Below are 15,540 nucleotides of genomic sequence, written 5' to 3'. Positions count from 1 at the left end.
ATTGCACTTTGCGAGATCCTCAGTTGCAAAATGGCCAAGCTCGGCTCGAACGTCGGTCTTCGGGATCTGTGGCCCGCCGCGGCAACGGTTGCTGTCGCGCTCCCCACCTACGTCGCGACGGCCTTTCCCAGCGTCGCGGGCGGTGACAGCGGCGAGCTCGTGGCCGAAGCCTGCATCGCCGGCGGCGGCGTCGCGCACCCGCCAGGATACCCGCTGTACCTGCTCCTTTTGCGCGCAGTTCTCGACCAGAAATGGTCGGCGCTCCCGCCCGCGTACATTGCCAACGTCCTGAACGCGACGTACGCAGCGCTGGCCGCCGGCTGCATTGCGCACTTTGTCTACCTTTACAGCAACAAGACGCACGGACTCGCGGCCATCGCCGCCGGGCTCATGTACGCATTCGCACCGTTGACGTGGGAGTACGCCGTCGGTGCCGAGGTACTTTGTCCACATAGTGCGTCATTTGTGCATCCGCGTCTAGGTCTTTGCCCTCAACAACCTCCTCTGCGGCTTGCTCTTTGTGCTCTGCGCCATCTTTCGCCGGACGCAGAGTCCATATGTGGCCGCGCTCGGTGCGCTCACATGCGGCCTCGCCATGTCCAACCAGCACACGGCGAGTACGTTCCACGTCCCATCGAAAGTCGGATCGGACTCGCAATTTTCTAGTTTTGTTTGAGATCCCGATGGTGCTCTGGGTGCTCTGGCACGGTCGGTCGGTCTTCCGCTTCTACCACATTGTCCTCTTTGCGGCCTTGTGCGTTCTGCGTCTTCTTGGCCGCTGCTAATGCCGATCGTACTAGGTTCTTTGTGGGCTTGACGCCGTACTTGCACATGATGGAGGTGTCGACGACGGCCCGGAAAGGCTCGTGGGGCAATGCGTCGTCCTGGATGGGCCTCCTCCGCCACCTCGTGCGCGAAGAGTATGGCACGTTCAAGCTCTCGCCCGTCAAGACGAATCTCACCGAGGTACGCCCGTCTCTCGCAGCAGCATGGCGCAACGATGGTGGTAGACTCCGATCGAGCGCATGCTCGTGTACCTCCAAGACGCCCGCGAGCAGTTCATCGGCATTGGCTTTATCCTCGCACTCTATGGCCTCTGGCGCTTGTACGCTCCACTGACAATCTATCTATGTAACACAGCCCTAGTGATCCGGCCGACATGGAGCGCCGCCAGAGTGACGCCGCGCCGATCGAAGCGGCGCTCGGGAGCGCGCCGGAGCAAAAGGCGCTCGACGACTTGCTCTTGCTGTGCCTCTTGCACTACGTGGTGTGCTTCCACACGCTCTCGAACCTGCCGCTGTACCTCGTACGTCGTCCACAGTGGGCAACATGTCAGTGTTGACGCATTACCCTAGCCCCTGCCGCGAGCGATCCACAGCCGGTTCTGGATGCAGCCAAACTTGGTGATTGCGATCTTCCTCGGGCTCGGCCTCGCCCGCATGCACGCCAGTCTCAACGCCAAAGCGTTCACCTTTGTCGCCAAGGCGGGCGCGGTGCTCTCGGCCGTCGGGCTTGTCTACATGCAGCTCAGTGCCCAGTACCCGATGGCCAACCACGCCAAGGTGCGATGCTCGCTATCCCAATGAACGAGGGACGACGGCTGTGCTTTTATAGAAAGGAAATGTCATTGCAGCCTACGGCAACGCTCTCCTGGACACGCTTCCGCCCGATGCGATCCTACTTTCGTACACGGACATCAACTGGAACAGCGTCCGGTACCTGCAAGTACGTGCGAGCGCTTGACGTCAAGCGATGAGCCATGGCGGTAGGAGTGCGAGCAGAAACGACCGGACGTGATGCACCTCAACTTCCAGCTCATGCCGTACCACTGGTACCAGCGTCAGGTACGAATCGATCGTCGTCGTTCGTGTGGAGAGCTGTATTTGGTAGCATGCGCTGTACCCGGGGGTAACGTTCCCGCAGCTGCTGCAAGGGGTCTCGACCGAGCGCGGCAGCAAGGGCTTTGAGCAGCTCATGCGACGCTTTGTGATGCAAAACATGTACACGTTCCCGACCTCCATGTACTTGGACCTTCACGCTGTGGTCCGTCTGGTTATGGCCCAAGGTTTGTCACTTGATACATTGATACTAGAACGAATCGGCGCTCGGCAAAGACGGCTACTACAACGGGTTTTACATCACGCCGCACGGCATGCTCTGGAAGATCCACGAGCAGAAAAAGTAGACTATATTACATCGACATTATTGAACTATCGCATGGGTAGGATGCCGTCGATCGCCAAGTGGAACAAGGACGTCAAGCACGTGTGGAAGATGTACAACACGACGTTCCCGTTGGCCAACGCGGCGCAGTACCCGTCCGGCTCGTGGGAGTTTGTCGCGCGCAAAATCTACTACGACGGGCTCTACCAGCGCGCGCTCCATTACCTGCAGCACTGGGTCGAGACGTCCGCCAAGCTCGGGAAGGACACGACGTTCGACGAGATCGACGACTACCTCTTTGGCATGCGCGACATTGTGCACGCGCTCGACGGGATCTACCACATTGCTATGCCGGTAGCCGCCGCTTCGATCCCTCTCGTGCTGAATTTTGGTATATTTTGTAGATTTACTGCATTTCGTACCCGAAAAAAGACATTGTCAAGAACCTTGCGCTGAGCTACATGCGCTACCACGGCGCGCTCGCGATTGCGGACCGCCAGCCCGACCGTGATTTGCCCATCTCCAAGCAGTAGGCTACACCTGTACAGCCCTGGACACCATCTCGAGTAGGCTCCTCGCCGACATCCAAGACGAAGCCCTGCGCATGAGCAAAGAATTTATCGAGATCAACCCCACGGACAAGGACATTGAGACCTTCCAGACGTACGTCGAGTCGATCGAGTCGCCGCCCGAGGCGTCGCCAAAGCCCAAGAAGCTCAAGAAGAAGCTCAAGAAGAAAACGCGGGTCGAGATCACCGAGGAAGAGCTTTGAGATGCAAAATCCACTACGTATCCTGCAACAAGAGTGCTTGGAGAAGAAGGTCCGACGACCGCGACGACGGCGTCGAAACTGGCGAGGACGCGGCGAGCGACGGTGGCATCTGGATCATGGCCGGGTCGTCCTGGCCCCACGCCAAGAGGCTCGGGAGCGCCGTGTACGCGCGGTGGAGCTCGGGGCTAAACGTTGTGCGCGGAATCGTCTTCTTGTGGGGCAGCGTCGGGGATGGCAACCGGGGCAGTATGCCCACGACGGGCGGTGGTGGCAGGAAGGACAGGTGCTTGGGAAAGGCCAGCAGCGGCGGCGGTACGATCCGCCCGACCGAGCGCGGCAAAGCGGCCTTGGACGGCGGCACCGCCTTGAGGGGCGCACTCGGCGGTACGCGGATGACCTTGGGCGACACGGTCCGTGCCTTCTTGGGCACTCTCGCACTGGCTGGTGCGATTGTCGCCGGTGGCTTCTGTGGTCGCGGCGACGGCTTCTTGCCACATTTTGCAGTGGTTTTGGTAGCTGGCTGGGCAGACGCACTGCTCGTGGCTCGAGACGTTGAAGGCACCGGCTGGACGGTAGGAATGGTGGGCTTGGGCGACTTGGTGGTGGGTGTTGCCACGCGTTGGCGCTTTGGTGTCGGTGGTTTCTTGCTCTGCGGCAGCGCACGCTTGGCGACTGTGCTCTGTCCAAAGAGGATCTGCCGCGTCGCCTCGAATTGCACCGTCGTATGCACGTGGGGCCGCGACTTGGGCGTAAAGGCCAGCGCCTTCAACTCGTGCATGGGCAAGAGCGCGGGGAAGGCGGGCCCGTCTAGCATCCACATGAGCATGCATATACGCCAGCATGTCGCCAACCTACCGCTGTTGGACGCCCGCGATGGGCTCGCTTCTTGTTCTCGCGCAACCGAGAGGGTGGCGTTGGCGGCTTGGCTTGCGCCTCGCAAGCCGACCTGCGTTGTAGCACTTTGGACGTCGCTCGCGCATGGTGGCGCATGGTGGCGCAAGCCGCATTGCCGCATGTGCTGCTCGATGTGGGCCTTCTACAACCAGGCTCGAGGCGTGGTGATGTCGAGGACGACGATGGACGTACGTAGATCGGGCGGTGGCACTTGGTGCATTGGGCGAGGTGGAGCGGCTCCATCAGCTCGTCCAAGCTCTTGCTTGCAGGACGCGTCTACTTGCATCGGCTGCCATGCACGCATCGACGTCGGCGGCGAGCGTACCTTGCAGCGGGCCATCGTGACACACGAGCGCAAGATTGCGAATGCGCAAGATCATCCGGTTGTTCGAATCGAATATCCGGAGATCGCGAATCTGTTGCACTCACACTATTCGCACTCACTCTATTTAAGGCCGTACTAGGTATCACTATTTCAATCAATACGTGATGGACGTGCCGCCTTACGATGACCGACGAGCCAAGCAGGTAAACACAATGCATAGCCGACAGATACACGGTATACCACAAGCAGCCCCTCAACAAACACGTTTGCTCAGTGAGCTTATTCGACGACGCTACCGACGTTGTGCCAAAGGCATACACTATATACTACATGAAATTCCAAAATGGGGTGATCCGCTCCCGCCATATTCGAAACGCGACTTCGGCGATGGTCGTGGAGGCCCCATCGCTCGCTCACTGGCGCACGTCCGGGCTCTCTCTACTGGACCTGCGTGAGGACAACGAGCAGGTCTACGTGCTGACGTGCGATCGCGTAGTAAGTTCCTGCTTTGCATCTCAATTGCAGCTCAATTTGCACTTAGGTGCACATTCCATGGTCGGCGCAAAAGGCGCGCTGCCACGGTCTGTACCTTCTCGAACTTTGTAGGAGGCTCACGGCTTCACGGCGTAGAATACCCGGCGCGACAGGTCGCCTTTGGCCTCCTCTGCCCACGCGACAGGACAAAGGCGCACGCCCAAGTCGACTGGTTCCTCTCCGAGACGATTCGACCCCAGCAGTTGCCGTGGCGCCATCTTGCGTTTTTCATTGTCGATGCGACCGACATCGCAGCCGAAGCCCACGCCCTGGACCTCACCGGTGCGCAGACGCCACTCTTCCCGCAACCGCGCCTATGGTCGCCCAACGCGCTCCTCTTCGAACTGGTGCCGGTCGTCGCTGGTGCCAAGGCGCCGTCGAACGCCGCTGTGCTGGACCTCGCTTGTGGCTCGGGTCGCGACGTGGTGTACTTTGCTGAAGAAGTGCTCGCGACAGACACACCGGACCTTCCACACCGGTTCGTCGGTGTCAACGACAACCGCATGGGCCGCAAGAAGGGCCTTGCGCTCGCCGCCTGTCGTGGCGTCGCCAAGGCCGTGGACTTTATCAAGATGGACCTCCGCAGCGTCGGGCCCATCTCGCAGTACGCGTGGGGTCCACTTCAGTGTATCTATGGCTGCCGCTTCTTGAACCGGCGGCTCTTTGCGGTCATCCGCGCCTTGTTACCGGTTGGCGGTGTCGTTGGCTGGATGCAGTTTTGCGCGCCGCCCGATGGGAGTCCGTGGCGCTGGACGACCCCGAGCAAGATATCGGACATTCTCAAGCTCGGCGAACTACGCAGCCACTTTGACGACTGCTTTGAGATCCTCGTCGACAAGGTCGTGCTCGATTCGGACCACGGCCGTCCCATGAATGTCTTTATCGCGCGCAAGCGCATGCGCAACACGACCGGCGCCTTTCTTCTCTAGTCCCAGACGGTATGATGCGCTGTATAATCGATTATACTATACTTTGAGGACTGGGTTAGCGGCTCTATCGATCCCAGTTTTGTTGGTCCATCCAACAAGGTGATTGGTCCCCTGTCTGTGTCTGCTGCCATCGTATCCATACTAGCCCATAACCTTATGCACACCCGAAGACGCCGCAGGCTTCGCCCAAGTACCTGGGCCCCAGGGCGCGAGGTGAGACCCTAAGATGCGTCGTGACCGGACGTCGTTGTCGGCTCAACTACGAATTTGCCACATACAGTATTACGGCGCCCAAGGCGAAGACCATCATGGGATGCTGTCCAAATAGCCAGCGTGCAGGTGCGAGAGGAGGCAAGCATGTTTGTATTCTCGAGCACTAGATATCCACGGGCTCTGGCTTGACGGGCGGTGCCACAACCACGGACGCAGGGACGTCGTAGAGCGTCGCGCCGGGAAGGTTGACCATGCTCTCGTCAAGCGCCATCCAGTTGTTGGAGGAGCGCGTCTCGGGCGTCATAAAGAGCTCGACAGGTGCCAAGCATGTGCTAACATAGGCATCAGGAACGAGCCCGAGACTCTTTGCCGTACCGGCCATTGGTGTCGTTGAGCAAATCGTCGATCGCGTCGCCGCCGAGCAAGTGGTCCTCGCAGCGATTCAAAAACCGGATCGTATTGCGCTGAAACGCCAGGACCGGGTAATCGTTGCAGAGGTCTTTGAGCTACGAGCGGGCCACGTCGGTTAGCTGGCGTATGGCAGCGTCTTTACCTCGAGGAGCGCCTGCCCTGTCTCCTTCTGGGCACGCCCCACCGCCTTGCGAAAGCAGGTCGCGTGCTGGCGCACAGAGTCCGTCCTACGACATGAGCGCGCGTCAACGCCTTGCGACTGGATGGGTGCGCAGCATGTACACTGTGGGCTCCATGTAAGGCGCGAGGAGCGTTCGGTAGTCAAGGGGCATGACAAAGCGGTCCGTCGACTCGGCCGCGAGATGCCAGTGCATGGGCGCGACGATGTACTAGGCGGATGATCACGTCAAGTATCTGTGCATGGGGACGCACCTGGATCGTAATGTGAAGGCGGTGCTCGTGCTTGAGCGAGCCAAAGGGCGTAACATCCTCCATCTACATCGGCGCGAGGTAAGGCCATGGCGATCGCATGTAGCCGGCGTACCACGCGGTCGTACATCTCGAGCGTCTCGTCATACTGGCTCTGTAGATCGTCGATGCGGTCCGAGATCTTGCGGACCTTGTCGCGGAGCACGGCGAAGACGAACCGAAGGTGCTCGCGGTCGGTGGGCTGGAGCTCGATGCCAAGGGCATTGAGCGTATGGAGGAGCGCTAGTCGAAGCATACATATAGAGCGTCAACCTGCGAGCATGTACCCATGGCGGCCTCGAGCTCATTGATCTGGCAGAGGAACTCAAACTTCTGGCGCAAGTCGGCGTCCATCGGCCCGTTCGATTCCAAGTGGCCGCGTTCGGCGCAACTCGGGCTGGATTGGCTAAAAATCAACTCGCAGAGCTTGCTTGGATTGGTGCGTTCAAAAGCATTATGGCCAATCGAACGACTGCATTGAGAAAGGCGGTGACGTGCGCATTTGAAACTGGATTTTGAAACACTGGATTCGTTCCTGCGCAAAAGTCCACCAACGAACGCGCGCCAACGTAAGAGCGTGATTCATTCGACAAAGAATAATTTTGTTGTCGACGAGACTACAGGGCAGCAACCACGCCCCCGAAAAACTTTATCAGTCGTCGCCTTGCCTCAAGCTTGCAGATTAGCTCGCCCAGAGTTGTTTATGGAATGAACCTCGGGCTGGACATCGATTCGTCGAGCTTCCCACGGCATTTGCTCGCATATGAATAACTTGATTAGATGCTAAAAATGCTACTACAGTGTAGTGTCGCTTGCATCCGTGGCACAAGACTGGTGTCGACGGTGGACGCACTTTTGACTTCAAGGTTGCCATTCAGAATCATGGCCTATCGCATATGTCATGTTGTCAGAGTGTTGTGAATGCCCTCGCGAGCGTACAACTTGTCATTGAATGCAACGCGCTTCGATATCCGGATGGACTGTGAGGGATTCAAATGGCGCTAAGCAACGCATTTGGCTCGATTTTTAAAGTGTTTTTCCGTAGGGGCGCCATCAATAGCTCTATTCGGAGCGTCCTGAAGCGCAAGTCTCTGGACACGTGTCCTCGAACGGCGTGCGATATCGACAAGGCGGCCGACCTACACTAATTCCCGACGAAGCTTTTCTCGCCGCCCCAGCGCGTGGCGTGTTCTTTCGCGCGTGGATTGGTCAAAAAGGCTGTTTTTCGCGTCGATTCCACCAATAAAACGCATTCTTGTCTCGGATTGGCTGAATTCAAAGGGGAGCGATTTTCGAATTTCCAATGACTGGTTTCCGGAGAGTTCATTTTCGGATAATAAGCGGCGGCGGCAGATGAACGACTTGAACGACGGGGTTGTCGGCCTGGCACCGGATGATGATGTGGGCTATCCGGACACGCTCAACGGCCTCGACGGCGGCTTCAAGGAGGACGACCAGGACGACCACCATGAGAGCGCCCACGAGGCGTCGCTCAAGGCCGCCCGCGGCAAGCAGGCCAAGGGCAAGGGCCTGCCCATGACGGCTGGGTCCGCGGTCGCCAACATGCCACCTCCGCCGACCCAGAAGCGCAAGCGCGTCGTCGTGTCGCTGTACCAGAAGCAGCAAGTGCTGCATCGCCTTGAGAATGGCGAAAAGCCCGTCGACATTGCCGCGCTGCTTGGCATCTCTCGCCAGCAGATCTCGGACATCAAGAAGAACAAGGAGCGCATCATGCGCTTCTGCGGCGACGCCAAGCACCTTGCGTCGCTGCGCCGAAAGACGCTCAAGGTCTCGGACGACGAAGCCTTCCCGGCCGTCGAGCGCGAGCTGTACCGATGGATGATCACGGAGAAGTGCCACGCCAAGCCCGTGACTCACGAGGCGCTGCACCAAAAGGCGGCCGAACTCCTCGCGCAAGTGACGGGCAACCTCATGAAGACGGACGACCAAGGTGGCTGGCCCGGCGTCTCGCCGGCATGGATGAAGAGCTTCAAGAAGCGGTACGGCATCAAGGAGCTGGGCGGCCCGATGCCCACGTACGACGTCGAGGAAGGGGCGATCAACATGGGCATGCCCCTCGAGTCGAACGAAGAACTCAACCTCAACCTCATGAACAACGTGCACGCGAACCTGCATACGCTCGGCGAGATGGGGATCTCGATGGAGACGGACAACTTGACGGCCGCGTACAACCAGGCGGCCGCGGCTGCCGCCGCCAAGGACGGCGTGGCCAAGCTCTCGATGCCGATCCACCCAAGCATGCTCCTCGAGACCATCCACATGCTGAACGGCCGCATGGACGCCCTCGAACAGATGACCCGCGAGCGCATTGCGCAGCTCGACGCGCGCATCGACGATATTTACATGGTCGTGCACCCCAAGCTGAAGCTCGGGAAGGACGCCAACCGCAATGCGTACAAGGTCGTCTAAGCGCACTCGATGTCCTAGCGTCAGAGTCTTCTATCGCAGTATATATATACATTAAACTACTCTCGTCCGATGTCTCTGTCTCCGTTCATTTGCCCACGTTGACGTGGGCCAGCATCCGTGGTCGCTCGTTGTTCGGCTTTTCGCGCTTGCCGCTGCCGATCGGCGGTAAGCGCGTCGCCGTTGCGGCTTTGGCCAGCGCGGCGTGGTCGTTCGGATCGAACCCCAGCTCGTCGAGGGGCGTGCCGTACTCGGCGAGCTTGGCGCGCGCGGCTTGTGTGAAGTCGTGAAGCAGCCGCAAGACAATGCCGAGCTCCTTCTCGAGGTCGCGCACCTCTTGGTTCTTGGCCTCCATGATGTCTTCGAGCCGACGCTTGACTTGGCCGGCGACGCTCGGGTCGAGCTGCGCATGTGCGAGGACCTCGTTGAGCTGCGCGTCCTTCTGTTCGAGGACGTCGCCCATGGACTCGAGTTTCTTCTCCAATAGGAGGTTCTTGAGGCCGTTCTTTTGCTGCACGTCGTAGATGCTCGCTTGAAACTGTGCGTGGAGCGCATCGTACTCCTTCTTGACTTGAGCGTACCGCTGCGTGAGGACTTCGTGCTCCCACGAGATGGTCGCGAGGTCGTCCTCGAGCACGAGGAGCTCGGCCTTGGCTTGCTTGAGCGCAATCTTGTCGTTGTCGTAGCTCTTGATGTTTTGCCGTAGTCGCTCGACGTCCTAGCATAGGACGAAATGAGCTTTCTGCATACATATAGAGTGGCGTCGGACCAGGAGCGCCTTCTTGAGCGGCTCGGACATGCGTTTGTTCTCTTGGGAGATCTCAAACATGAGCTTCTCGTCCGTCGCTTCCTTCTTCTTCATCTCGGCGACCTCTTCCTTGAGCGACTTGATCAAGTCGAGGTTGTTGTGCGTAATGTCGTTGTAGTAGTTTTTGATCTCGCCAAACGCCTTCTCGTGGGACGTCATGAGCTGCGCAATGTGGCTGTTCTTGCGCTCCTCGATGCGACCGGTCTCGACGCGCCGCGTCGACTCGAGCTCGTCCCGGAAGAGCTTGCGCTTGCGTTCAAACTTTTGCTGCAGCTCCTTGGCATGGCGTTCAAACTCTTGGCGCAGGATCGTAATGCGCTTGTCTTGTTCCTACGACGTCCATGCTGTCGATGCAGGTAGAGATTGGATGTGACGCTACCTGCTTGAGCGTCTTGAGGTAGTCTTCATGGGACAGTTCCATCTCCTTGAGGTCGAGCTTGAGCGACCGCTTGTCGGTCTTGAGCTCGCGCTCGGTCGTGCGATGGTCGTCTTGGCCGAGCTTGAGCGACGTCTCCGACTCTACTGGAACATGGGCGTAGGTCGGGCCATGGAGCCGTACCTGTCTTGAGCGTCGTGATCTCGTTCTGGTGCTCGTACAAGAGATGCTTGACGCGTTGCTTATAGACCTACGTCGCCATGGTGATGAGGAGGAGGACGAGTTTAGGATGAGACATGGAGGCGCGACCTTGATCTCGACTTGGTGCTTCTCCTCGAGGTCTTGGCGCTCCCGCTCCTTGTTGCGGAGCTCGGCCTTCTTGTCCTCGAGGTTCTTCTTCTCGACGATCCAGAAGTAGTTGATCTTCTCGCGCTGCTGCTGGAACTCATTGAAGGCTTCTTCCTCCTTCTTGGCCTTCTCCGCAAGCCGCTTGGCGTCCTTGATGAGCGCTTGGCGCTCGGCCTCGTTCTCCTTGGACCCATCGGCCTCCTTCCCATCACCTTCCTTGGCCTTCTTCCCCTTCTTCTCCTTCCCCTTCTTCCCCTTCTTCGGCCCCATCGGTCACCTCGATCTGAAGCAACGCATCCGGTAAACATCGTCCGGATACCGCCACCTGTATCTTGAAGGGGCGTGGTGACTTGACACCTTGATACTACACCGTCAGCACTCCGATACACGCATTCGATCGCATGATGCCATGCATTATGCTGGTCATTTCCGCGTCCTCTTCGTACCCAGATACACATGCGAGCATACCACGTCTCCTCGGTATGGCAGCGCCGACTAATACCGTCGCATCGACTAACTAGTCGTCGTCGTTGGTATACGAGCTATCAGACTCGTGTCGCCACTGAAACGGTAGACATGAGCAACTTTGTCGTGGATGCAGTCGCGCAGTTCATCGAGGGCGACGGGTGGCGTCTGCCGCTCGAGCGCTTCTTCGCCGCCCACAAGGCTGCGTTCGTCGGTCACTCGCGCGCCGACGAGCACACCCTGGCGCAGCACGCGGTCTTTACGCAGTTCACCGACGTGGCCGAGCGCCTCCTCGAGGCCATGGTGCTGGACCTCGGCTGCGACCCGTCGACGCTCTTCGACGCGCTGCAGGAAGCAAGCAACGGCGTTCGTGCCCCGAGCACGCGCGCCCTTGTGGAGACGCTCTTGTCGTACGAAGACTTTGGCGCCTTTTGCGACCGGATGGCTGCGTACGTCCATGCGTCGGCCGAGAGCGCGACGCGCCAGGCACAAGCGCAGTTGGCGTCCTCTGAGTGGGTCCTCCAAGATGTGCTCGCTCGGTCGCTCCTCGAAGCCTCGGTACGTGCCATCAATAAGAAGATGTTTTCTGATTGCAAAATCCACAAATTTTATGAATGCCAATGCGTAGGACGATGGCTCGCTACCCGACGAAGACACGCCGTATGTCCCGTGGGCCCGCGTGATTCTCGAGATGACGACGACGTACCAGCGCTTGGCGGCCACGGTGAATGCCGCAGGTTGACATCAACAAACGCGCGCCTGGGATAGACCGTCGCGCTAGGCGTCGAGGCCGAAGACCTGCGCACACGCATCACGGAGCTGCAAGCCGCGCTAACCAAAGAGGTAGGGCATTCTTAGCGTGCATGTGACCGTGTCGTTTTGCTAGCGCCTTCGAGTCGACCTCGTTGTCGCCCAGCGCTTGGCCGACGAGAACGCGCAAATGCGAAGCCGGATGCGGCAGCTGTGTACTTCGTCTTGTTGTATGGACGCCGACGCCAAGGTACGCGCGGTCTATATCGTTTCTGTGCTCAAGCAGTTCTGTGCATAGCACGAATCAACGCTCAGCGACGTCTGCGACCGCCTCGACGCGATTCCAGCTGAGCTTCGAGAGATGAAGAAGCGCTGTTTTGCAGTGACAAGTGTGCGCCCCGAGCACTTGGACGAGCTGTACATTTGTCATCGCCCAAAGAGGATGTCCAAATTGTCATGTAGCTACCTCTTTCTAAAAGACAAGGTGCACCACAAGCACGATTTGGCCACGTGCGAAGATGAGATTGCGGCGTTTGTCTTTGCGCGTTTGGCCCCGGCGGTACCCTCCTCGACAGCACTTTTTTTAACGAGAAGCATTAGGATGCGCCGATGGTGCGCGATATTCTGCAATGGCTATTGCTCGAATCCGAAGCCATCGACTTGGGCAAGGAGCTCCAAGCACTCAGCTTTGCGAGTCCCCGCGCCGACGCCAAGGACGAGGACGCCGCCGACCGATGGGTGCAGACGTGGAGCGACCTCGACAGTGCATATTACTACGTCAACAGCGTTCTGGGAACGTCGCAGTGGGAGCCACCGCAAGCCAAAGACGGCAGCCCGATATTGGGCTACTACGACGAGACCAACACGTGGCAGCCGTACGCTTTTGGCTCTGTGATCGCCACGATGAGCGAGCAAATGGTACCCGACGCCAAGGATCTGAGCCAGGACGGGGACAAGAAAGACGCCAAGATACAGAACGACGTCGCAACGAATCTATGTAGCGAAGCGTCGACAGGCGACGTCGACAGGCGAGGTGCGATCGACGAGGTCGCACTCTCGTCAACGGAGATCGACCACTCGAGTATCCACGTAGAGTTTCATTCGCGTCACTGCTTGGCGCCATAAAAACGGGGCTTTCGTAGACTGTCCACGACCGTCTCTCCGCGTCTGTGTCGACAACACCGGACGCCGCGCTGGTAAGACCGTCTTGAGCGCACTACCGTAGCTGCATACTGTAGCTGGACATGGAAGTCTCGCTGCAACGCGTGCTGCAGGAACACGCAGAAGAGTCACGGAAGCTCGCATTGACACTGCAAGGTGTCTCCCATCATCGACCAGAAACCGAATTGAAGCGTTTTCGAATGCGACTAGTGGAGCAGGCTCGCCAAGCCCAAGACATTCAGCGACGAAAGGCCCAGCGCCGACAAGAGCGCCAGATGCGACGGTCGTCCAAGCCAAACGACGCAGTAGTAACGCCGACAGCCCTCCCTGCGCCAGCGCACCTGAGTACGCCTTTTCGTCTTCACTCGCATTGGGTATGCAGGTGCGTGTAGGCATCTGTCTCCCCGAAGGCCGCAAGGTCGACCTGCTGCAATTGCTCAGTGAGACAGACGAGGAGCAGCGACGCTCACGGCGCGGCCTCCCGCGCAAAAGCGGCGGGCTCAACGTCACGAGCTTGATGTACCTCGCCAAGAAGATCGCGCCCAAGTCCAAGTACATTGAAATCGAAGAGACGTACGCGTTGTAGGGACTAGGGTACGTAGACCGAAACGAGGAGATTGCATAATCATGTGAGACGATCTGCTTTTGCATTGGTTCTCGTCACACCTGGTGTGATACAAACCGCACCCGGGAGCTGTCACAAAGACGTCAAGGTCGGACAGATGCGTGTCCGTCCATCGGATGTCGTCGTGTCCAGGCCGCCCAAATCGACGCCGACCACTCGGCTACGACGGGTGACGGATGTAGCACGGTACCTGCTTCAAGATGTGAGCAAGAGGCTTACTCTTCATCAGAGATGACGCGAGATTCGCAGCATAGCCGCGCGTGCAGGTGGGCGCAGAGACAGGCGGGCGCTACGTCAACAGTACTTGGGGCGAGGGGACACACGCCTGATTCGCCACGCCAACAAGCAAGTCGCGAAACGCGGAAGAATAATGTTAGAGAATTAGCAAGCTAGGACGATCATGCGCGCAGCATCCCGACCGAGTATTTGACCAGGTGGTCAAAGACTGGGCTATTGACCAGTTCGTCGATGAAATCGAGGTCGTCGGACGGCGGCGCCAGGAGCGTCTCGGGTGTCGCCACCGGTGTCGTCGTTGCGAGTCGGTGGTGCCGAATGCACATGCCTTCGCGTCGTGCGTAGGCGTCGCAGTGGACCATGCCGCAGAGCCGGCCACCGCCGTGTCGAATGCAGCGCTGGCGGGCGTGGGCCTGGCGCGTGCAGCCAGGCTCGGTGCACTGCTTGTCAATGTGCGGGTTGTGTTTGGAGCAAAACCGACCGGAGCGCACGTTGGTCGAGCAGGCCGGGTGCTGGCAGCGGCGCTTGCCGCCATGGCGTACGCAGAGCTGGCGCGCGTAGACCTGGTTGGTGCAGTTCTCAACGTGGCACCGGTCGCGGTACCGGTGGAAGGTGCACTTGGAGGACCCGGCTTGCGGCACGTTCGTGCATGTGTGGAAGCAGCAGTGCAGCTTGCGGCGACTCGGCATGGCAGATTTGAAAATGGCAAAACTGATCGGACGCTTTTGCTTTGCAAATTCTGAATGGCGTCAGGAGCTGTTTATGCTACTACGCGGCTGACGTCCAACTGTGCGCCCACGCGGCGAGGAGGAGAGTGGTCATACGCAAGACGTCGCCAGCTGAATCTTTCGACTGCACTGTACGAGCTCTTTCCAGCCCAGCTACTCGCGGCTTCGAGCTCAGGTACGACGACGACGTCGTCGCGAAGCTCGAGTAAGCACCACGAACCACAGTGACTGCTCGTCGGGCGGCTTAGGGCCACGTCGGGTGCGCATGAACCGTACAATGCGGTGGGAACGGACGTAGTAGGTACAGTGGCGATCCTCCCGTTGCCAAGGGAGCAGTACCTGCGCAAGGCGGTTACACGCGGCCGGCCTCTCTTGTGCTCACCATTGAAAAGTCATCCAATACCGCGCTCTTGGGTAAACCTACTTTGCTTCCGACGTTTGACCCCTCCAGACCGAAAGGCGCACCGGACGTGGCGTGAGGTTATTGCCACATGGCTCTGTCTGACACTGCGACGCGCGTAACGCTGAGCGGCACTTGCCGTTCGGACGTCCCGACGACCGGCTACTCGTCCCCACGAGGCGAGCCAAAGTTGGCACTCGGAGCATACGACGACGTCTGCCGGTACACTAGAGCTCAACGATGACGCTGGGATTCGTGACGCCGTGAACATTTTGCGGCGTAACACCCACACGGACGCCAGCCTCGACTACGTGAACATCCCGTGGACAAGCCCGTAGACCCTGAATGGCGATGCTCGAGATACGCGCAGGCCGGTCGCCGCGACGGCGTCAGGTGCGAATGGTTCGGAGCGCTTACGCAGCACACAAATGGGTCGATTGTGCTCAGCCGCGACATGCTTCCAGACCCGCTCAAGCAGGACGTATGTATCGCTGCGAGGTATGGTGGCG

General features: G+C 59.0%; 8 protein-coding genes across 9 annotated transcripts; 4 read left to right on the top strand and 4 right to left on the bottom strand.

Annotated features, from left to right (window-relative positions):
- Positions 1-30: 30 nt before the first annotated feature.
- SDRG_05030 (hypothetical protein) lies at positions 31-2,935 on the top strand (the record flags this gene model as incomplete). The annotated part of the gene is made up of 14 exons (XM_008610725.1): positions 31-438; positions 482-617; positions 667-754; positions 801-966; positions 1,011-1,105; positions 1,147-1,306; positions 1,356-1,562; positions 1,615-1,725; positions 1,770-1,844; positions 1,891-2,043; positions 2,093-2,181; positions 2,226-2,517; positions 2,568-2,692; positions 2,734-2,935. 14 exons carry the CDS (start codon positions 31-33, stop codon positions 2,933-2,935), a joined length of 2,307 nt encoding a protein of 768 aa, XP_008608947.1.
- On the bottom strand, positions 2,873-4,186 carry SDRG_05029 (hypothetical protein). Its single transcript, XM_008610724.1, has 4 exons — positions 4,155-4,186; positions 4,022-4,105; positions 3,791-3,971; positions 2,873-3,742 (listed from the first exon to the last, which is right to left on the bottom strand). The coding sequence occupies exons 1-4, from the start codon at positions 4,167-4,169 to the stop codon at positions 2,949-2,951; spliced, it is 1,074 nt and encodes a 357-aa protein (XP_008608946.1). The 5' UTR covers positions 4,170-4,186; the 3' UTR covers positions 2,873-2,948.
- A 343-nt stretch (positions 4,187-4,529) lies between these two features.
- On the top strand, positions 4,530-5,705 carry SDRG_05028. Of its 2 annotated transcripts, XM_008610723.1 has the most exons (4): positions 4,542-4,646; positions 4,696-4,735; positions 4,785-5,626; positions 5,677-5,705. In XM_008610723.1, the coding sequence occupies exons 1-3, from the start codon at positions 4,542-4,544 to the stop codon at positions 5,615-5,617; spliced, it is 978 nt and encodes a 325-aa protein (XP_008608945.1). In that variant the 3' UTR covers positions 5,618-5,626; positions 5,677-5,705. The 2 variants fall into 2 exon arrangements, with proteins under 2 accessions (XP_008608944.1, XP_008608945.1); XM_008610722.1 differs by having other exon boundaries at positions 4,530-4,649; positions 4,785-5,705.
- A 166-nt stretch (positions 5,706-5,871) lies between these two features.
- SDRG_05027 (hypothetical protein) lies at positions 5,872-7,125 on the bottom strand. Its single transcript, XM_008610721.1, has 7 exons — positions 6,997-7,125; positions 6,786-6,952; positions 6,674-6,736; positions 6,524-6,630; positions 6,384-6,468; positions 6,206-6,336; positions 5,872-6,162 (listed from the first exon to the last, which is right to left on the bottom strand). The coding sequence occupies exons 1-7, from the start codon at positions 7,061-7,063 to the stop codon at positions 5,994-5,996; spliced, it is 789 nt and encodes a 262-aa protein (XP_008608943.1). The 5' UTR covers positions 7,064-7,125; the 3' UTR covers positions 5,872-5,993.
- A 915-nt stretch (positions 7,126-8,040) lies between these two features.
- SDRG_05026 (hypothetical protein) lies at positions 8,041-9,209 on the top strand. Its single transcript, XM_008610720.1, has one exon. The coding sequence runs from the start codon at positions 8,063-8,065 to the stop codon at positions 9,137-9,139; it is 1,077 nt and encodes a 358-aa protein (XP_008608942.1). The 5' UTR covers positions 8,041-8,062; the 3' UTR covers positions 9,140-9,209.
- Positions 9,155-10,940, bottom strand: SDRG_05025 (hypothetical protein; the record flags this gene model as incomplete). Its single annotated transcript, XM_008610719.1, has 5 exons — positions 9,155-9,854; positions 9,906-10,274; positions 10,324-10,463; positions 10,504-10,570; positions 10,630-10,940. Coding segments are annotated over 5 exons (1,517 nt in total), but the record flags the coding sequence as incomplete, so codon positions are not given.
- Positions 10,941-11,225: 285 nt separating this feature from the next.
- Positions 11,226-13,630, top strand: SDRG_05024 (hypothetical protein; the record flags this gene model as incomplete). Its single annotated transcript, XM_008610718.1, has 11 exons — positions 11,226-11,691; positions 11,762-11,870; positions 11,915-11,976; positions 12,020-12,157; positions 12,182-12,300; positions 12,346-12,442; positions 12,484-12,972; positions 13,026-13,079; positions 13,122-13,200; positions 13,255-13,389; positions 13,437-13,630. Exons 1-11 carry the CDS (start codon positions 11,245-11,247, stop codon positions 13,628-13,630), a joined length of 1,923 nt encoding a protein of 640 aa, XP_008608940.1. The 5' UTR covers positions 11,226-11,244.
- Positions 13,631-13,871: 241 nt separating this feature from the next.
- Positions 13,872-14,698, bottom strand: SDRG_05023 (hypothetical protein). The gene has a single exon (XM_008610717.1). The coding sequence runs from the start codon at positions 14,590-14,592 to the stop codon at positions 14,068-14,070; it is 525 nt and encodes a 174-aa protein (XP_008608939.1). The 5' UTR covers positions 14,593-14,698; the 3' UTR covers positions 13,872-14,067.
- Positions 14,699-15,540: the final 842 nt, after the last annotated feature.

The sequence above is a fragment of the Saprolegnia diclina genome (genome assembly GCF_000281045.1).
Source record: "Saprolegnia diclina VS20 unplaced genomic scaffold supercont1.13, whole genome shotgun sequence".
NCBI lineage: Eukaryota > Oomycota > Saprolegniomycetes > Saprolegniales > Saprolegniaceae > Saprolegnia > Saprolegnia diclina.
The sequence above is the reverse complement of the archived record's forward strand: the minus strand, read 5'-3'. Positions and strand labels throughout refer to the sequence as shown.